The sequence below is a fragment of the Callorhinchus milii genome, unplaced genomic scaffold (genome assembly GCF_018977255.1).
Source record: "Callorhinchus milii isolate IMCB2004 unplaced genomic scaffold, IMCB_Cmil_1.0 Scaffold1, whole genome shotgun sequence".
In the NCBI taxonomy this organism is placed as follows: domain Eukaryota; kingdom Metazoa; phylum Chordata; class Chondrichthyes; order Chimaeriformes; family Callorhinchidae; genus Callorhinchus; species Callorhinchus milii.
The window spans coordinates 101,853,445-101,872,508 of record NW_024704742.1 but is presented as its reverse complement, the minus strand read 5'-3'; the positions used below and the strand labels follow the sequence as shown (position 1 = coordinate 101,872,508).

General features: G+C 39.7%; 1 protein-coding gene across 2 annotated transcripts in view; it reads left to right on the top strand.

Moving 5' to 3' along the window:
• LOC103181121 (dmX-like protein 1) overlaps positions 1–19,064 on the top strand; it is a 134,964-nt gene that overhangs the window by 32,546 nt on the left and 83,354 nt on the right. For both annotated transcript variants that reach the window (XM_007897364.2, XM_042333817.1), the window contains exons 3-10: positions 4,404–4,481; positions 8,609–8,684; positions 9,516–9,654; positions 11,090–11,156; positions 16,435–16,610; positions 17,455–17,626; positions 17,791–17,956; positions 18,252–18,464. In XM_007897364.2, the coding sequence (XP_007895555.1) occupies positions 4,404–4,481; positions 8,609–8,684; positions 9,516–9,654; positions 11,090–11,156; positions 16,435–16,610; positions 17,455–17,626; positions 17,791–17,956; positions 18,252–18,464 (1,087 nt within the window). The remainder of the gene's footprint in view (positions 1–4,403; positions 4,482–8,608; positions 8,685–9,515; positions 9,655–11,089; positions 11,157–16,434; positions 16,611–17,454; positions 17,627–17,790; positions 17,957–18,251; positions 18,465–19,064) is intronic.

Sequence of the window (19,064 nt, the reverse complement as noted above, 5' to 3'; positions counted from 1 at the left end):
ATTTGTGTTAATGAAAATTTCTCACAGGTGCCACCTGAGGTTATTCTTCTAAGGTTAGTGCAGAACAGAGAGAGTTTTACACTGCATTGCTGTGTTTGATTTAGTGCTAGTTGCTCAAATTGAACGTTTTAATATCTTTCACTTTAATATGCTTGATTTCCCAGGACTATGTGCTACATTTTTTATGAGTGTAGAACATTATTTTTCTACCCCCTCCTTCTGCCAAGCAAAATAATGAGCTTTTTTTTAAAAAAAGGAAGTTTTGCGACTTCCTATAGAATAAAGTTACAATATAGCCTTATTATTATTGCAGAATTTTTCCAATTTTACTACTTTCTGAGTAAGTAGGCAATGAAGTGATTTGTAGCCGAGTGTGATGATCTTGAAAATCGAACCATTCTGCAATAGCAAGTCAATAGAGCCTGGTAAAGATTGGGGTGATGGGGATGCAGAGTTTGGTACAGGTGGCAGGGTTATGAATCAGGAATGCGTTGGATTCAAGACAGGAGATGACAAAATATGGATGAGGGTTTCAGCAATGTTGGGTGTGAAGTATAGTCGGAGGCGGGAGATGCCATAATTTATAAACAAAGTTGTAGCTTGTTGAACCCTTGGAACTCCAGTACTATTTAGTGAGATTTGTCTCTGGAATTTGTAAAACTTGAAAAATGTTTAGTGCAAATGCTTGTTGCCTACTATCTAATGGAGGATGTTGAATCCTCTATTCTGGTGATTCTATCATTTGATGGACATAAAGATGATGGCAAGTGCTGTAATGGACAAGGATACAGTTTGCAAGAAAATAATGTATATTCAGTGGCTACAACAACAACTTGCACTTATACAGCGCCCTCCACATAGGTTAGCGTCTCAGAATTCCCTGCCTCAATGCCTCCACCTTGCTCCCTCTTTACCCATCTTCAGATTGCATCTCCCCTTTCTCCCCAGTTTGGCATCCAACTCTGCATTATTCAGTGCTCTGAGACGTTATCGGGTGTGAAGGGTGCTACTTCCAGGCAGGGGAAACCTTGGGCAAGTTTCCTTACTCCACACGCCTAATAATAATCCCTTCAAAAACCAAAAACAATAATAATTGGTCATTTTCAATCTACGACTGTTTGTGGGACATTGCTGTGCGCAATTGGCTGCCGCGTTCGCCCACAAATATACAGTCAATTCACTTTGCAGTATGTTCTGTGAAGCGCTTTGGGACGTCCTCCCGACGTGAAAAGCGCTATATCAAATGCAAGGATTATTATTATTATTATTATGTACATGCATGTTGTTAGTTAGGCTGCAGTTTCAATATTGTGTCCAGCTTTGAGCACCACATTACAGAAAAGAGCATTGAAGGAGTGGCAAAAGTACAGTGGAGATTCACAAGAGTTATATTAAGAATGAGAGTTAATGTGGTGAGATATGAAAAGTTGACTGTTCTTGCTGAAGCCAAGGTGAAGGAGAATCGAGGTTGATGTCCTCAGATTTATTTAATAAGAGACCATTCACTTTGATCTTTGAGTTCATAACAAAAAAAGGTATGAACTGAGGATCATCACAAGAAAAAAAAGGGGGTAGAAATGTTTTTGCACAGAGATTTATTACAATGTGGAATGCAGTACCATTAATGTCAGTTGAAACTGACCATTTAATAGCTTGTTACATGGACAATTACTTGGAAGAAAAATCATATGGAAGACGACAGAGAAGAGCAAATGGCTGCAGTGGAGAGAGAGCACAAACCTAATGAGCCAAATGGGTTCCTCAGCTGTAAACATCCTATGATTCTGTGATCTTACAGTGATTTTGCAGCTGATTTAAGTATTTCAAATGTTTAATTGCATTAATTATTTTCAGTATTTTTCCTCCATGAAAAAGGCTGAAAATCTAGCATCACTGATGTGGTTTGTTTTCTGACAGGATGCATCCATTTTGCTGATGGTACCTAAATTATTGCAAGATTTTTTCAATGTTTTGAGGTCACAATGCATGGTTTGTGCAACGCATTTCCTTTTGTGTAATGAAGCTGACAGATTTCATAAATAGGCCAATGTTTGACCTATAAAAAAAACTTTAGACCGAGCATGCTTACTTATTCTAAGTGCTTTGTAGTTCCTCCTGTAGCTTCTATAATTGTATGCATGTTGACTCTTACATGGACCAAATAAAGATAGCACAAGTTCAAATTGGCATGATTATTAAGGAAGCCTTTAGAAGAAATTTCCTGTCAAAAGCTAATGACTTTAAAAGTATTTGCAGATGGTTGGCAAATCATATTATCATATGATCAGATCTATCCTATCATATGCTGTCTTCAGTATAAAATCATAGTTTATTATATGCAGTATTGTGTTCTATGTATACAGTAGTTCTACAAATTAATATGACCTTTGATTAAACTCAGGCTGATACCAATTCAGACACATGCCTGCTGACCATGGAAACGCATTTACTTCTTCAACCTTCCCCACCCCATGTGATGCATTCTTGCCAGTGTATTTTTGAAATATAGTTTTTTTAAAAAAAGATTTGCTGCATATACAAACTTGAGCAAAAAAAAACCTTCTTGGTGTGGACCAGCAGTTAGAAGGAACACTACTAGTCAATCCACCAACATTGCTGAGCCTGGATTTTGGCAACATAGAGTTCAACTCAAATATATTTCATTTGTTTTCAGTGCATTTAGTATTTGCGGGTAGCATGGTTTCAGAAATTAAATTCATGCATTGTTTGCAGTATAAATCAGATTTATGTTGCAGCAGTTTCAGAAGAATTTTGAAAGTTCAATGTAAGTTTATATAATTAAGGATCCCCTAAAGATTTTAGCATTAAGAGCTGTGCATCTTCAGGCTAGCAAGATTGATTTTGAGGGCTAATAGAGGGTGATAAAAAGGCTTGATATTATATTTTCTAATACGTCATCAAGAAATTATGATATTTATTTTACATAATAGGGTAGTTATCACAACTTTTTGGTCACCCTGTATGTCTTGCATTGCTCTGGTGATTGATATGAATCATTTCAACAAAATAGTAGACTATTATAATTTCTTTCCTCAACACTTACACAATCCTTGCATTTGATATAATGCCTCAACATGTTGAAACAATGCAAAGAGCTTCACATAGTTTAATGTAAAATGTGATAATATTTGTAAGCAAATGCGACTGCCCATTTGAGTACAGAAATGTCCCATGTACATTTTAATACAATTTACATTTATATACCTTTCATGTCTGGAGGATGTGTCAAAGTGCGTAATTCCATGAAGTAATTGACTAGTTTTATTTGGGGAATCGTTAGTCAGGACAACAAGAGAAACTCCCTTCTCTTTTTGAATATTTCCATGGGATCTTTAACATCCATCTGAACAGACAGGCTCTGTTTAAAGTTTCATCTGAAGTATAACACCTCTAGTCATTCCCATGGTCCTTCTCAGTTTTACTTTTTTTCTTAATAAAACTCACTACTGTTTTTCCCGCTTTCCCACAATTGAAAGAATTTTAGTTTTTAAAATCAAAAGAAATCTCTGTAGCCATTAAGTGAATGAGATACAGCTGAAAAGAGAGTGAATTCTTATGATTAAACTAAATAAACTAAAGATTGGGCTAAAATTGTGATCGGTAGGAGCAGAGCATCTTGTCTTATGGCCTCTCTTCACTTTGACATTTCATGATTTGTTTCTTAATCCCATTTCTTCTAAATCCTGTTTAAAATGGTCAATTGATGCATATATTTCTAACACATTGTCCTGATCCTAATTCAGCACCTTTTGTTTAAATAGATTACTTCTATATGGCAGAGATGCCTATCTAAAGATCAAAACATAATGCTGCTTCACGTTTTAAATTCAATGAAAATTAAAATTGTGCACATTTGAGTCTTTGTATTGATCCATGAAAGCTGGTAACCAGCTGCATTGTTTTCATATCAGCTCGCATTGAGAAGAGAAAAGCAAATAAATCTATGGAATTCAGTTTTTCATGCTTTTTTTAACAAAAGGAAGATGGAAAATTACCTAATAAAATGTGTGCCTTTCTGTTTAGGTCTGTCAAATCGAAAACCTGACTGACAGAGTTGTGTCCGTAATTTGTCACTTCTGTGCTAATAGCTATGGGTATTAACTACCATTTGCCTTTCACCTATATCAGAAGGAATGTTTGTTGCATACAAAGCTCCCTGAAGATCATGTCCTCTGGAAATTCTAACTCCCCCAAAAAATGGATTATTTAAAAAAAATTATTTCTCCTGCTTTGACCAGTGACTTTGAATAAACCTTCTAACAACTGTATTTAGATATCTGATCTCAGTTTGGTCATTTTTGGAAGAAACAAAAGCATTTGTGGGATTATAGCCATCAATAACTAATTATCATAGTCATTTAAATGTTTTTTTCCATCCACAGATCGCAGCCTCCTATGGAAATGTGGTTTGCATTTTTGAGCCTGTGCCTCTCTTAAATCGGAGAGGTAAATATTCTAAAGTAAGTATCTGCAATTTGTCTTTTTATTCGCACCGAGTCCTGTGCTCCTGCATTTTTATATTTTTGACCCAACATTACTGACATGTCTGAAAGAAATGGCATTTTTTGTCTCGATAATATTTTGTGACTTAATCTGCTCACCACAGACTTTCATATTGAAAGCAATGAGAGACGTATTTAACAAAAGCTATAAAATGATGACTGCCTTCCCTTGGATCTGATTGAATGGGGTTAATAGAATTGGTAAATTCAGCAATGCAAGAAATAGTTGGTGCTAAAAGCAATGTGCAAATGTGCATGTGCAGTTGCAGAATAAGATCTTTCTATAGATATGGTCAAGACAATTTATTTTCTCCGTATATAAATAGAATTCTGGGCATCTATTGCTCTAATTGAAGAATATGAAGGCTACTTGCTCCACACATAGCCAACGTATTTAATTTGAAAGTTTGAGGGCAGAGATGGTCCTTTAAGAACACTTCATGTCATGTCATCCAGGCATCTTGTAATAGTTCACAGCATTGCCAATATATTAATTAGAGTAATTGGAGTAATCTTAGTGTACATGTAGAGTAATAATGTCCTTCAGGGGTGATTTGTGTTGACAATAAAACTTAGTCTATTTCTGTGGAAGCAGATGCAAATATACGCAGCATTGCTAACATTCCCACGCTCTATAGATGTATCAGTCATCATGAACTTGTTTTTCTCATCAGTTACAGATCTTTTTCAGAGATCAGATCTTTCTCATGCATTTATTCTTCATGCACATTAAGATGAAACTCCTCATCTAAAGGAGTGGGAAATCATGAGACCTTGTTTTTTTAAATCATTGTTGACTGACACCATGTGAGACCACATGATCTTTCTGTGTTCTTGCATTATATAAGAACCACAGCTTTTCTCTACTTGGCAAGTATCTTCTTAATATTTAATAGGAAAATATTAGTTGTGCTTAAATCATTTTGGCTTCAGTGTGTAGCCTGAATCTTTGTGGATTTTTGGGGGAAGGAAGAATATTTCATTCTATTAATGAGTTTCTTTTTCACCTTTCAGAGCATTTTGGTCTGAACAAAGTCTGCTTTAAAGTTTGTATATTGAGTTGAAGCATAGTCCCAGCTGTAGATGGTAACCCATACTATATGTGCAGCTGTTTATTGATGCACAATTTTAAGAGAGTATAGTCTGTCCTTGTTTCTCAGGAAGGTTACACAAAATGCTTAAAGTGCTGTAATGGAAACCAATCATTGGGAGGGGAGGGGGTGAAGGTCCAACATGATGTACCTTCACTGACTACAGATGACATTTCAAGATTAAGCCTGCAGTCCAAATCTGAGTAAAGCAATTTAGATCGGTGGAAGGGCTGCCACAGAAAAAGGTCATAGTCAGCCAAAGGACCAATCCTCCACACGAACACCTGTCACAGAACTTTTGTTTTGTGACCCTGGGAGGTCTCATCCGCTTCATGCCTCTGCTCAACCATTATGTGCTGGAGCAACAACAAGATTACATTTGTATAGCGCCTTTCACGTCGGGAGGACGTCCCAAGGCGCTGGACAGTACAGCATTTCAGACCCGAGCTGGAGTCTGGGAGGGAGAAGGGAGGAGAGGGGAAGGGGTTGGCCGATGGCATGGTTGAAGAGGAGGGTCTTGAGGCGAGACTTCAAGGAGGCTAAGGAGGGGGCAAGGCAGAGTAATTGTGGGATAGAATTCCAGAGGTTGGGGGCAGAGTGACTGAAGGCTCTCCCGCCAATGGTGGGGCAGATGGGTTGGGGGACATGGAGAAGGCCGGAGCCGGCTGAGCGGAGGGAACAGGCGGGTTGGTAGGGGGTTAGGAGGTCGCAGAGGTAAGGTGGGGTGAGGCCATGGAGGGCTTTGTAGGTGAGGACCAGGATCTTGAACTGAAGCCTTTGAAGGATAGGCAGCCAGTGGAGTCGGGCGAGAGTGGGGGAGATGGGGTCACGGAGTTTGGTGCGGGAGAGGACACGGACTGCAGAGTTCTGGATTATCTGCAGCCTGTGGAGGGAGGAGTTGGGAAGGCTGACAAGCAGGGCGTTTGCATAGTCGAACCTGGAGGTGATGAAGGTATGAACAAGAGTTTCAGCGGCCTGAGGGGTGAGGTAGTGACGGAGTCAGGCGATGTTACGGAGGTGAGGGAAGGCAGAGCAGGTCATGGCTTGGATGTGTGAAAGAAAAGACAGTTGAGAGTCTAACGTGGACTTCAACAACTCTGATGAGGTTTAATACATCAGAGATTTGGTCATTGTCTCTGCTTTGGTAGTGAACTTGGATTAAATGATAATTTAGAGGCCCTTGAGATGGTCTTGAAAGTTTTTGATGTGCCAGCTTCATGCTGAGGGATTGGCAACTCTGAAGTCTGTAAATTTTTGATAATTGAGACTGCAGAAAACTCAGATGAAGACTTTTTCTTTGAATATTTTCTTTTTCCTGAAAGGGAGGGTTTGGTCTCAGTAACAGATTGTGGGACTTGGAGTCTAAATTACAGGAGGCACAAAAAATTTGTAAGTATTGAATACTACCAAAAACTGAATGTACAACTTGGAAACCCTTGGATACTTTGCTCCGACTTGATCTCTTTCTTGGCAGGTCGGAGCTGAGTTCATAACGATTGGCGACGCACACATCTGGTTGCTAACAGGATTCAATATTTGTGAATATTTCTTCACATTTTACATCACATTAAGGATTTTAGCTGTGTTTGCCAACCAATACAAGCTTCAGCTTCGGCTAGTACCAGAGTAGAACTTTGAGTGTCAGTCAACTTTACTCTGCACCTTCAGGATCAATTAACTTTGGTCAATTACATTCCCAACACGATAATCTTTCTATATTATATGAATATTTTTAATCATCGACTTATGGGAAGGAGACAAATTGGCAAATCTGGAACTTTAAGCTTCTTAGTTCTTGACATTTATGTAGAATTATTATTAGAAGAGGTAATGTTGAAAGAGCAACCAATGTACCTATTTTTATCTTTGATACCTCTAGAAGTAATTCTTTTCCCCCATTTTAGGCTCTCAGGGTAGAAACAGGGAAAGATACCCTTAAAATAGTCTCTTTCGAACCAAGCATCATCTATCGTTAAATTGACAGCATAAGCATAATTTCTAAATGTTCACCCTTCACTCTCAATGGTGAACAGTTTATAATTAATTTATTATAATTATAGAAATTATAATAAATGTTGTTGCCAAATTGAGCTTGCTCCCATTTATCACGTGAGCTACTGAGGTGGATTTTATTGTCAACTATGGATTAAACAGATACAGGGCAACCCCATTATAATGCTGTCACCCCTGTTTTAGTATAGCTTTGCTTATATCCGCGGTGTCCTGTGGATCCAGATTCTGGCACTGACGAGCTAGATTCCCACGCAGAAAATGATCAGCTTCCGTGTTGTTGGGTCACCACTTGTGTTATTTGCTGTGCTTGGGCAGCATTGCTGACATCACTTCCTGTGCGTGCACTGCCCAGCATCACTTCCTATGGTATTAGCAGAGGTGCAAACACTTGATTGACACAGGATGGAGAAGGGTATGGGAGGGTATATAAACACCCGCAAGGAAGAGTTGGGCGGAGGGGCCTGTTTCCATGCTTTGTAAATCTTTCTATGAGCGCAATATAAAAAGGGGAGCGAACTTGCCCAAAGGGCAATGGGTAATGCAGGTGTGACTCAGTGTAAACAGAAGTTCAAGAATATATATTAGGACTGAGTTAACAAGGAGTATATCTCTTGACTTCCTGCTTGCTTCTCCCAGTGCTGTTGATGTTATTTCACAGTGAATTCGGCACCAACCAGACTGCCTGGAAATCGGCCATTTAAATGCACTTTGCTTATAATGCGGCCTCTGAGTTGGTTCAATGGTGTTTCCATATAATATCTATAACATGACTGGAATTCAACTTGTGAAATCATTAGTGAGGGAAGTCTATTTAGAGTTCAGATTAAAAAGTAGACAACATTAAAGACATACTAAAGTTTTTAACATTTTTACTAGGGATTTTAAAATAATTGAACATTAAAAAAAATTGCAAAACCAACAGTGAACTTTTAAACTGGGGGGGTTGAATATTTATGTCTTTCATTTGTTTGTTCACAACAGCCAAATCACCAGTGGCAAAAAAGTGGCCAACTTTTATTACAGTCGGTGGCACACAATTTAGCATGGGATACACAAGGTAAGAAATATATTATGCTATCAGTTTTATATTAACAATTTAGTTCATGAGTTACATGCAACAAAGAAAATTTCTCAACTTAACTTGTTTTTAATTACCACTATAATTACCTTAGTTTGGTGTTTGCTCTAGTCATAGGCATGTGCAATGCCTGAGGCAAGTGCATACATGAACTTCATCCCCAATGTTGCATAAATTACCCTATTTCATTGTGCTATTTTAATGAAATGATAATATTCTGTTTGAGTCCTTGCTTCCTGTTAATCCTCAGTTAACCAACTACAGTGCGTTATTACTCAAACGTACTCCCCAGTTGCACTATTCAAACAAAATCCAACTCATTCAGAACTATGCCGGCCGCATACTGACCTGGCCCAAACTCTGCACCCACATTTCACCAGTTCTGGCCAGGTTCCAATGGCTCCCCATCACCAAACAGATCGACTTCAAGATCCTCACTCTCGTGTTCAAATCCCTTGACTCTCTGGCACCTCCTTATCTCTCCGACCTCCTCGCTCCCCAATCCACCACCCGGCACCTCCGCTCGACTGGCACCAGCCTCCTGCTCGTCCCTCACACCTTTTGCCCCACCATCGGAGGTCGGGCTTTCAGCTACTACACCCCAAAACTCTGGAACACTCTCCCTCAATCCCTCCACCTTGCCCCCTGTCTTCAAGTCCCGCTTGAAAATTTTCCTCTTCAACCGTGCTTCCGGCCACCTCCTCCCCCCCCTATTACAATTTTCAACCTTCTCCTGGAATAGCACTCTGGTTTTGAATAGAATGCAACGGAAAAAGAGCTGATGAAACTACTAATGTTCTTATATTTTAGGAATTCGCCTCTTGACTGGTTCGAACGCTTTACAGTTCTGGTCCAATGTGAATCTAGAAATGTGTGCGACTGAAGAGGAGGCTGCAGATGAGACTGATCCAAATGAAATCAGTGACTGGAGATGCATTTGGGAATCCAAGTAAGAGAGCATTGTGCCACAATGTTGTCCTTGGTTTTCAAAATGGCTTTTAAGTTACCACATGACACACAGCATCATCACATACATGATATGAGGAAAAGGAATCCTTAGAAAATAGAATTAGCTATTCTGCAATCAATCAAATATGTGACCAGGTTAGAGTTTATATTTTCCCAGGGGCATTTATTAATCAAAAATGTGGTTCCATCTTCCCAAATTATTGCATCATCTCTCATTTTGAAATGCCCACATACTGCTTCATTTTCAGATTATACCCCAGAAGGCTACCTAGGGAGGCTGAGGTGCAGGTTTTTTTGGACCATGCTAACATTCTGTGTTTTCTGACTAGAATCAATAGGTGTTTTCAAGGGGCATACAAATGAAGATCAGCATAATGTTAAAAGAATAATTCACAAAAAATTTAACATTTTTTCCTTCAGCATTTGTAATTCCAAATTTGAAAAGTGCTATACCAAATGTAAGGATTAGTATTATTGAGTATACTCCAGCCGCCTTTCACAGAAGAGGAGTGAGGAGGCTTCACTGTTTGATTTATAGCACAATAGTCATAGTTATTTATTTGAAAGCAAAAGGAAACCAAGCAAAAGCTATTCATTTATGCATCCTGATGTAAAAGGATTTGCAGATGCAAATTGTTAGTGGAATGATACCACAATACCAACTTTTTGACAATTTTGGTTTACTAGAATTCAGCTAGTTCTAGCACAGATTTTACCACTTTATTTCTCTAAATTTCTAAGCGTAAAATTTGATTATTTTCTTGACATTCTTGGGTTAGTTATCGAAACAGTCAGTAGAAAAATAGGAACTGTGGTTAGTTCAACTAATTAAATTTTATTCTAAAAGAATATCTCAAATACTTTTGGAAATATGATTATGAACTTAATCCACACCAATAGGGTACATAATCATGTCTGATAATCAATGGAGGGATTTATTTTGTGGTTGGTAATTATGTATTCATTAACTGCATTCTCTATGAATCTTACTTATCAAGTCATTTACCTAACCACAAGCATGGTTAAAATGCATTTATGTTGCAATAGTAATTATTTGTTTGGAAGCAAATGGGAAGGAGGAATACATAGTCATTCCTGCATCAATGCTTCCAGCAACTAACAAATTTACATTGCAGTCAAATTTAGTGCGATGCTAGTATTATATAAGCAATGAAGGTTAATTCATTTACTGTGCTTCTTGGTTTAGAGGGAAGAAATAGATTGTTTTAAAATACTGATTCTCATTTACTGATTGAAAATAGAGCTTAATCGTTATGCTATCAGCAGGTCTGTGCAGACTCCTGTCTGTGGGCCAACCTGTTCTATACTTAAGTATAGTGTTCACATTTTTTGAAGGGAAAAAACTCTAGCATTTAACTATTGGTTTGCTTAAAAGTTTTTATCTACTTTTGCAGAACTGCATCACCTATCCACCTGCTAAAGGTTTCTCCTGATGGTGAATTTTTTGCTACTGCAGGAAAGGTATGTGACATTTTTCTTGAGATGTCTGATTCACTGGCATTTGCTTTAAATTGAAACGGCTATGATGAAAATTTTAAGAAGCTTAAATGGCACACGTATTACTGATTGGTTTAAAAATGTTCACAGCTTGAGAGTGATACAAAGAGTTACATTTTCTTTCAATCATCTTTGGTTTTACAGTATTTGAACTCAAATATGTAAGTGTTTTTCAATCTGAAAACTAACAAAGTCACATTAAATATGTCCACATTTAGTGTTCCCTGCCTGCCTCCCATTTCTCTCTCCCAACTGCAGTTAAAGCAGTTTTTAAGAACATCTACCTGGAAACATGTCTGCTCCACGTATGGGTGCGAAAGTATTTAGTGACAATGTTGCCCTCAGCTCCTGCCCTTTTGATCCTCACGCTCAGCATTTTTAACTGCTCTTAACTAAAATTCATGGTTATATTTGTGGTAGTTTTACAATAGCTCTCGTAAAATCTACAGAAATAGCACCCATACTTTTTTTAATCTTATCAGTACTAAATCTTGATGTCTTCGCAAGAAAGCTGCAAGAGTTGGAAGTATCTGTAGTCATGCTTTCTTATACTTCAACCTTGCGCTTCTCTCTCCTACTTGGGGGAAGTAAACAGGATCTCCGGGGAGGGAGGCGGGGTCTCCTTGGAGCTGAGCAATTTCCTGAGCCAGGCTGGTGTGTAGTACTCCAGAGCACTACTGATGATAGACCAGCCAGGCTGGCTCATTGGCAGACCTTGGAAAGACCTGTCACAAGAGGCAGAGATTCTTCCTACTCGGCTTCTTTTATCTCTGCAAACCAAAGCCTCTTGGTAGGATGGTCCTAGCTGGATAAGCAGGTTGTGCAGCTTCAGCTGGTTAGTACTCTGGAATTAGGTAAACCCAATGTGTCCCTTCAGGTAGAGAATGTGCATTCAATTCTAATCATGGGAATTTCCATCTGTAGATAGGTTACATGGAACACTGTCTAGTTTAGGTACTCTTTTAAGAATGATGAGTTTCTGCATCTGTCAGACACATCTGATCTCTCTCTCTACCGCCTGTGAGTTTAATGATAGGATAACAAGATATCGTCAATGAAATCCTGAGCATAAATTTGAAAACTCATTGTGACTTGACTAACCATCAACATTGTGAATCTACATTGACATTAGAGTAAATGGACAGATTTGAGCACTTGTGTCGTTAAAAGGAATGCAACCAAGGTTGTTTAATAATTAGATTTTAACTGGATCTAAGCAGAAAATGTTCATTAGTCCCTCAAGCATTTGTTACTTTCGTGTATTGGTTCAGGACCGAGTAAACCTTTGGTTTTGAAGCCTGGGAGCTTTATTTGATGTTTTCAAGGAGAGCTTATTTGTATGAAACAGATTTTTTAACCACATCTAAAATAGGAATGCAAGAAACACCTGGAATAGTGGTGAATGATTTAGTTAAAAAGACTACTTTGGCAATTTGCAATGCAAATCTGCGTTATACTATGTATAAATGCTTTGAACATTTATCAAAAAGACTGAACAGCAAATTGTCAATATTTCGTCTCTTCCCTCTCCCACTTAGCATCTTTTCTCTCTATATATTTGTTTCATAAAGCAGTAGTCATCAGACAGCTGCTGAAATTTCCAAATCTAGCCTGTAGAAGCTTTCATGATTCAGAATTATGTAAATGCAGCACCTTCAGAGGGTCAAAAATAAAACCAAATCTGTATTTGGTTGCTGTATTAGCATCATCAAAAAATAATTTTGGGGTCAATAGAGACGCATTACATTTTTAACAGTATTCAACTGATGATGCTGTTAATAGCTCAGCAGTGCCACCAACAGGAATTTAGTATTGCTAGATTTGATGGGCTTATTTTTAATTTAGCGTCTGTTCAAATTAAACAACTTTAATAAACCACTACCAACTTGCATTTACATAGTGCCCCTCATGTAGGGTGATGTCTTGGAGAGCTTGTATGCTCTTATATATCTTTATAAACATGAAATACTTGTTCTGGCTTGTGGAAAGACTGAAATGACCCATTCTGCCTTCCCCCACCTCTGCAAATTTGCCCAACTCCGCAACGATGCCCACCTCTGCCACTGCCTCTCTCCTCAGGCCACCGAGATTCATTCATGAATTCATCACATCCAGGCTTGACAACACTATCTCCCTGCTTGTCGGACTTCCTGACTCTTCCCTCCACAAGTTGTAGATTATTCAGAACTGTGCAGCTTATGTCCTCTCCTGTGCCAAGCTCCGTGAACTGATCAACCACATCCTTGCCGGTTCCACTCACCCCCCCCCCCCCCCGCACCCTGCAGAGGATCAAGTTTAAAGTTTAAAATCCTTATCCTCACCTTTGAAGCCCTATACGGCCTCGCTCCTCCCTCCCTCTGGTCTGCTTCATATCCCCCGCCATTGGCTGTTGGAACTTCAGCTTTTCTGCCTCTTTCTTTCCTCTTTGATTATGTTTTTGGCCACTCTCCCACCTCCGTGCCCCCCTCCCCCTACCCTCTTGATTCCAACCCCCAGCTCAGGTGCAAAACCCTTAACTGTCCCGTGTCTTGGTATGTAGCTCCGATGTGGAATGCGCTATATAAACGTAATTTTGTTGTTGTAAATCAGTGAAAATAGATTTTGAGCTCTGCTCCTTATGTGATACAAGCTTTGCTTCAATATATTCCCACAGAAAACTGAGCAAATTGCGGATGACATTTGCAAAAGATAGATATTTATGAGAATAAGCTTTCATATTTGCAGAGTCAATCACTCGCCAACATAATTGATGCACAACTCAGCTGAAATGCAAATGACATATCTAAATGGGATAAAGTTCACCCATGATGCAGATAAATCAGATTTTGAACAGTATGTAATGAAGAATATTATACCTGTGATGCAATATCACAAATTTTTAGCAATCAAAAATCTCTGCAGTCTCTAAAAAAAATATACTGCAGGGTTATTTTCCAGAGGGCGCCATTACCTTCCCCAGTGATACAATAATACATTCAGCTGCTGCCAACCCCAAATCCTTGTCTGCTTTCGATTGATGATGCATTGAAAACATAGGCTAAACCATTTATTTTTGAAACAACTTCCAGCAATATCAATGTGTCTCATGTATTTTGCCAACTTGCTTGTGACTTCAAACCCAGCAGCAGCAAAGTAAACATGTTCTACGTGTATTTAGGAAGTGTGGTGTCTGCCCTTTCCGCTCCACTGAAGCAAAAGGCCCTGTAGTTTTTATTTAAAATATGTGTATTTTGTTCCTTCAAAGTACCACCTGGTTTCCTAGTTTGCATGTTTTCTTTGGCTTAGTGCTTGAGGGTCATTGACCAGACATGGAAGGAGTTTATAAGAATATACAGAGATATTTTAGTAAAAGACTGATTGGGATCTGTGAGACTGACATTTTGTACGACAACAAACATAATCATGCAAATTGGGTTTGTATGGAGGAGTTGCATTCCATTTGCTATTCCCATTCTGAGTTTGCCTCTGCCTCCTCATCCTTCTGGAACTCTCCGCCGAGTTTGTCACAGTTGATCACGCCATCCTACTTGTCTTCCATCATCCACCTCAGTTGGATCTCACTCGCTTAGTTCAAGTCCTACCTTACAAACTGCCAGCACTACATTTCTGCAAATGGCTTTTCTTCGCACTTTCACCTGGTCACCTGTGGGGTGCCCCAAGGATCCATCCTTGGCCCTCTTCTCTTCCTCATCTATATGCTCCCTCTCGGTGATGACATCCGCAGACACAGGGTTAACTTCCACATGTATGTGGATGACACTCAACACTACCTTTCCACCTCCAGCTGCGACCCCCAATCCCCTGATGTTCTGTCAGCTTGTCTTTCGGACATCAGGAGCTGGATGAGCCCAAATTTCCTGCAGTTAAAAGTCAACAAGAGGAAGCCACTCTTTGGCTCCCGCCGACGTCTTCTGTCCCACGGTTCTGACCTCCTCAATCTACCCGACCTGTCCTTAAAACTCTCTGAACCCGTGCGCAACTTAGGTGTCAGGTTCAATCCCCAGTTATCCTTCATCCCCCACATCCGGTCCCTAACCACACTTTCTTCCACCTCCGCCACATTTCCCGTCTCCAACAATATACCCCAAAAGCGGCTGAAACCCATGTCCATGCCTTTGTCACCTCTCGGCTGGACTACTCTAACGCCCCCCTCGCCGGTCTCCTCTCCTCCACTATTCACAAAATTCAGCTCATTCGAAACTCCGCCGCCTACATTCTCACCCGCACCAAACTTCGTACCCCGATTACTCCAGTCCTTGTCAAACTCCACTGGCTCCGTACAGAGCAGATCAACTTCAAGATCCTCACTCTAGTGTTTAAATCCCTCCATTCCTCGGCATCCCCCTATTTCTCTAACCTCTCCCCACACCAGTACCCGCTTTTCTGGGTCCGGCCTCCTCCGCGTCCCCCGAATCCTCTGCTCCACCATCAGTGGCTGGGCCTTTGGCCACTACGTCCCGAAACTTTGGAATTCCCTCCAGCAACCACCTCCCCACGCCCGCTCCTTTCCCATCTTCAGGTCGTGCCTGAAGACCTTCCTCTTTGACCGCGCCCACGTTCACCTTAACCCATCACCACCACCACCCCCCACGGGTCATCCTTGGGCTCTGCCATTGCTAAGCGTTCTGAAACACCACCCACTGTGGAAGGCGCTATAAAAATGCATGTTGTTGTTGTTGAATTTAATTGTGAATGATTCTGTAATGTGGCATTATGATTGTATTCTGTCATCGGGAATTTCACCGCGCATGAATGTACAATGCTGTTTATGGCCAACTCCCTCAAATTTACCTATGACATTGTGTGACTAAAAAAAGTGAACAGCACAAGAATTCTGCTTTGATACTGGGAGATCCAGTTTTCCAGTATGCATATGATCAAAGAAGTATCCTGACATTTTATGAATCTCTTATTACAGTGTTCAACTCCAGAGTTGTTCACCTAGAAGTATTATCTATTTTTCTGCAATTCAGCAGGAGTTTGAAAAATATCCAAAAAATATATTTTGTAGTAATGGACCCATTCAAAACAAAATAGCCTTTAATTAAAAAGGTTAACTTTCATCGTATGTTAACTAAATGTTTGAGTACATTTAAATGTTTAAATGCAGGTAGTAAATTCAAAATGGTGACAAATGAGCAATCAGCTGTTCTGAGAAAAAACACCGAAGAAAAGAGGTGTATATTTTATAACCACCATTGAAAGCTGTTTTTGACAGTCATCGTGATTCTTTTCTTCTCAGGATGATTGTCTTGTGAAGGTGTGGTACAATACCAGTAGCTGGCAGTCAGCTATGATGACGCCTTTCATTCCAGTGGACAAACGGGAAGGAGACATAGATTTTTCATTCGTGTACTTAGCCCATCCTCGAGCTGTGACAGGTATTTCCTGGCGGAAGACCAGCAAGTATATGCCAAGGTTAGCAAAATTCCTAGAAAAAATGAGTCTGCTGCAGGTGCTGGTTCCAAGACTTAGCAACACATTAGCAGAGCATGTACATCTCTCCATGCACCCTTTCCCCTGATTTAACTGCTTTGAAATATTATCTTTCCATGAAATTTATTTAATGCGCCCAACTTTTTTTCCTTCTTTATCGTTGTCTCCGGGTTAAAGTGTTACGGGTTCGAGCCTTCCTGTGTCAGGACTTGAGCTCATTGTGTACAATGTTGCTTCAATGTAAAACTCTGGGAGCGCTGCGTATCAGAGGTGCTAACTTAGATGAAGTTAAACTAAGGTCCTCATGTTTGATGCACCTGCCTGTTTGATTCCAGAAAGCAGCACCTACAGTTTTCTAAAGTTCTTGCATTAAAAACTTTCATTATTGAATATGTTCTCTCAAGCACAACCAATGAATTTTAACCTATAACATCTTGAGCAAAATTTAGTTTGGTTTTAAGTAAATGCTTGCATTTATATCCTTGCATTTTGATATAGTGCCTTATCACATCTTTGAGACGTCTCAAAGCACTTCACAGAATAGTACAGTAAAGTGAATTGACTGTATATATTGTGGGCAAAATGTGGCAGCGCACAACTAAAGTAGAAATGGATTTTACTAAAGCAAAAAATGCAATTATCTTTCAAATCTGTTAGGAATGAAAAAGTGACTGTTACATCTGCATCTAGGAGATCATATAAACATTACTGATTATTAAGATTACTGAGTTTTAGAGTATTTTAGTTACAAATGCATTGATTAAATCTTCAGTGAAATGCTCATCATTAGTCAATTAATTCAGATGTGTATTCTCTTCCAATGCAGAGGTTCTAACTGCGATGTTTTGTTGACCTGCTGCAAGGACAATGTTTGTCGGATTTGGGCGGAGACTATACTTCCGGGTGACAGTTTGCTGTCTGGAGAAGGCCACACTCAGTGCTCTGAATCAATCATTTTAACCAACAACCTCACGAGAAATGTTCCCAGTCGGGATAAGGTACAAATTGCAATCGTATGCAAGGAAGAGCATTTGCCTTTAATCGTAAATGTTTTCTCCTCTGCCAAAAAAATGTGGAACACATTGATCGCTTGTTATCAGCTGTTTAAAATGTATAGTGCACATTTATTTCTTTGTAACTTTCAGCTTCTCTGCTTTTATAGTTGAACATCAAACAACTTCGAAGAGGAAGAAGAAGATCTGGGCATGTTGCAAATTCTGGGTATTTACCCCACCAGCAAGATGCACATGAAGTTCATAGAAATGCACCTGTGCATGCAAATTCACTGTGTCATTTTCACATAGCGGCTAGTATCAATCCAGCAACAGGTAGGGAATGATTCATGATCTAAGATGTTATTTAAATACAGCAGTGCACGTACTATAATTTCAGTTCAGCATCCCAAACATTCTTCAGTTCTGGATGTTAACCGTTTAAAAATAGTGGAGCCAATAATTTTAGGAATGACAGAAACCTGGAACGAGGTTATCCTTGCCTTGTTCTGCAGAGAGTCGTCAGAGAGGAAAAAGTGAAAATTAAATGGTAAAATGGAGATGGCTTATTAATATTACTCATTGCATTGATACTCAACCTTTGAACTTGTTAAATTCCCCTATTGTGCAGACATTCCACTGCTGCCCTCCATCACTTCGTTGAGTTTAGGCGAGAATGAAGAAACTAATGGACCATTTGTAGTTCATTGGTTGAACAACAAAGAGCTGCATTTCTCACTGTCCATGGAAGTATTTTTACAACAGCTTCGTAGAAGCTTGGAGCAACAATCCCCAGAGTCTGGGACGGAGGACTTTGGACAAGTGGAGAACAAATCTGATGAAGGTATAGCATTCATTTCACTTAAAGAACATGAATTATGTATGGAATTTTTAGAGGTGTATTGGAATGATTTATATTGGATGATAACTTGGGCCGATAGAAAAGTGCGTCAGTACTTTTTCCGTGGAATCCAACACAGGCGCCCTCCTCCGCTACAAACTCGCTATAAATGTAGTTTGTGGCCCGCGGGCCTCCCAGCTCTTTACCTGATGTCACTGTGGGTGGAACGTCTCCGAACGCACATGAGTGGTGCAGCGCAAGAGGCAAATGAGCTTCACTCGGAAGCCTCATGCTTGTAATTGTGTGAGTGTGAGTGAGTGTGTGTGTGATTGTCTGTGTATATGTCTCTATGCATTTGTGAGTGTGTGTGTGAGTGTCTCTCTCTGTTTATGAGTGTCTGTGTGTATGTCTATTTCTCCCTCTCCTCTGTATATTTATGGGTGTGTCTGTGTGTGTCTCTCCATGTGTTTGTGAGTGTGTGTCTCTCTGTGTGTCTGCAAGTGTGTCTCTCCCTCTGTGTGTGTGTGTGTGTGTGCGCGCGCTTCTTTCTCTCTGGATCTGTGTGCGGTGCTGGGCCCTGAGAGCTCCTGTAGCCTCGCTGGT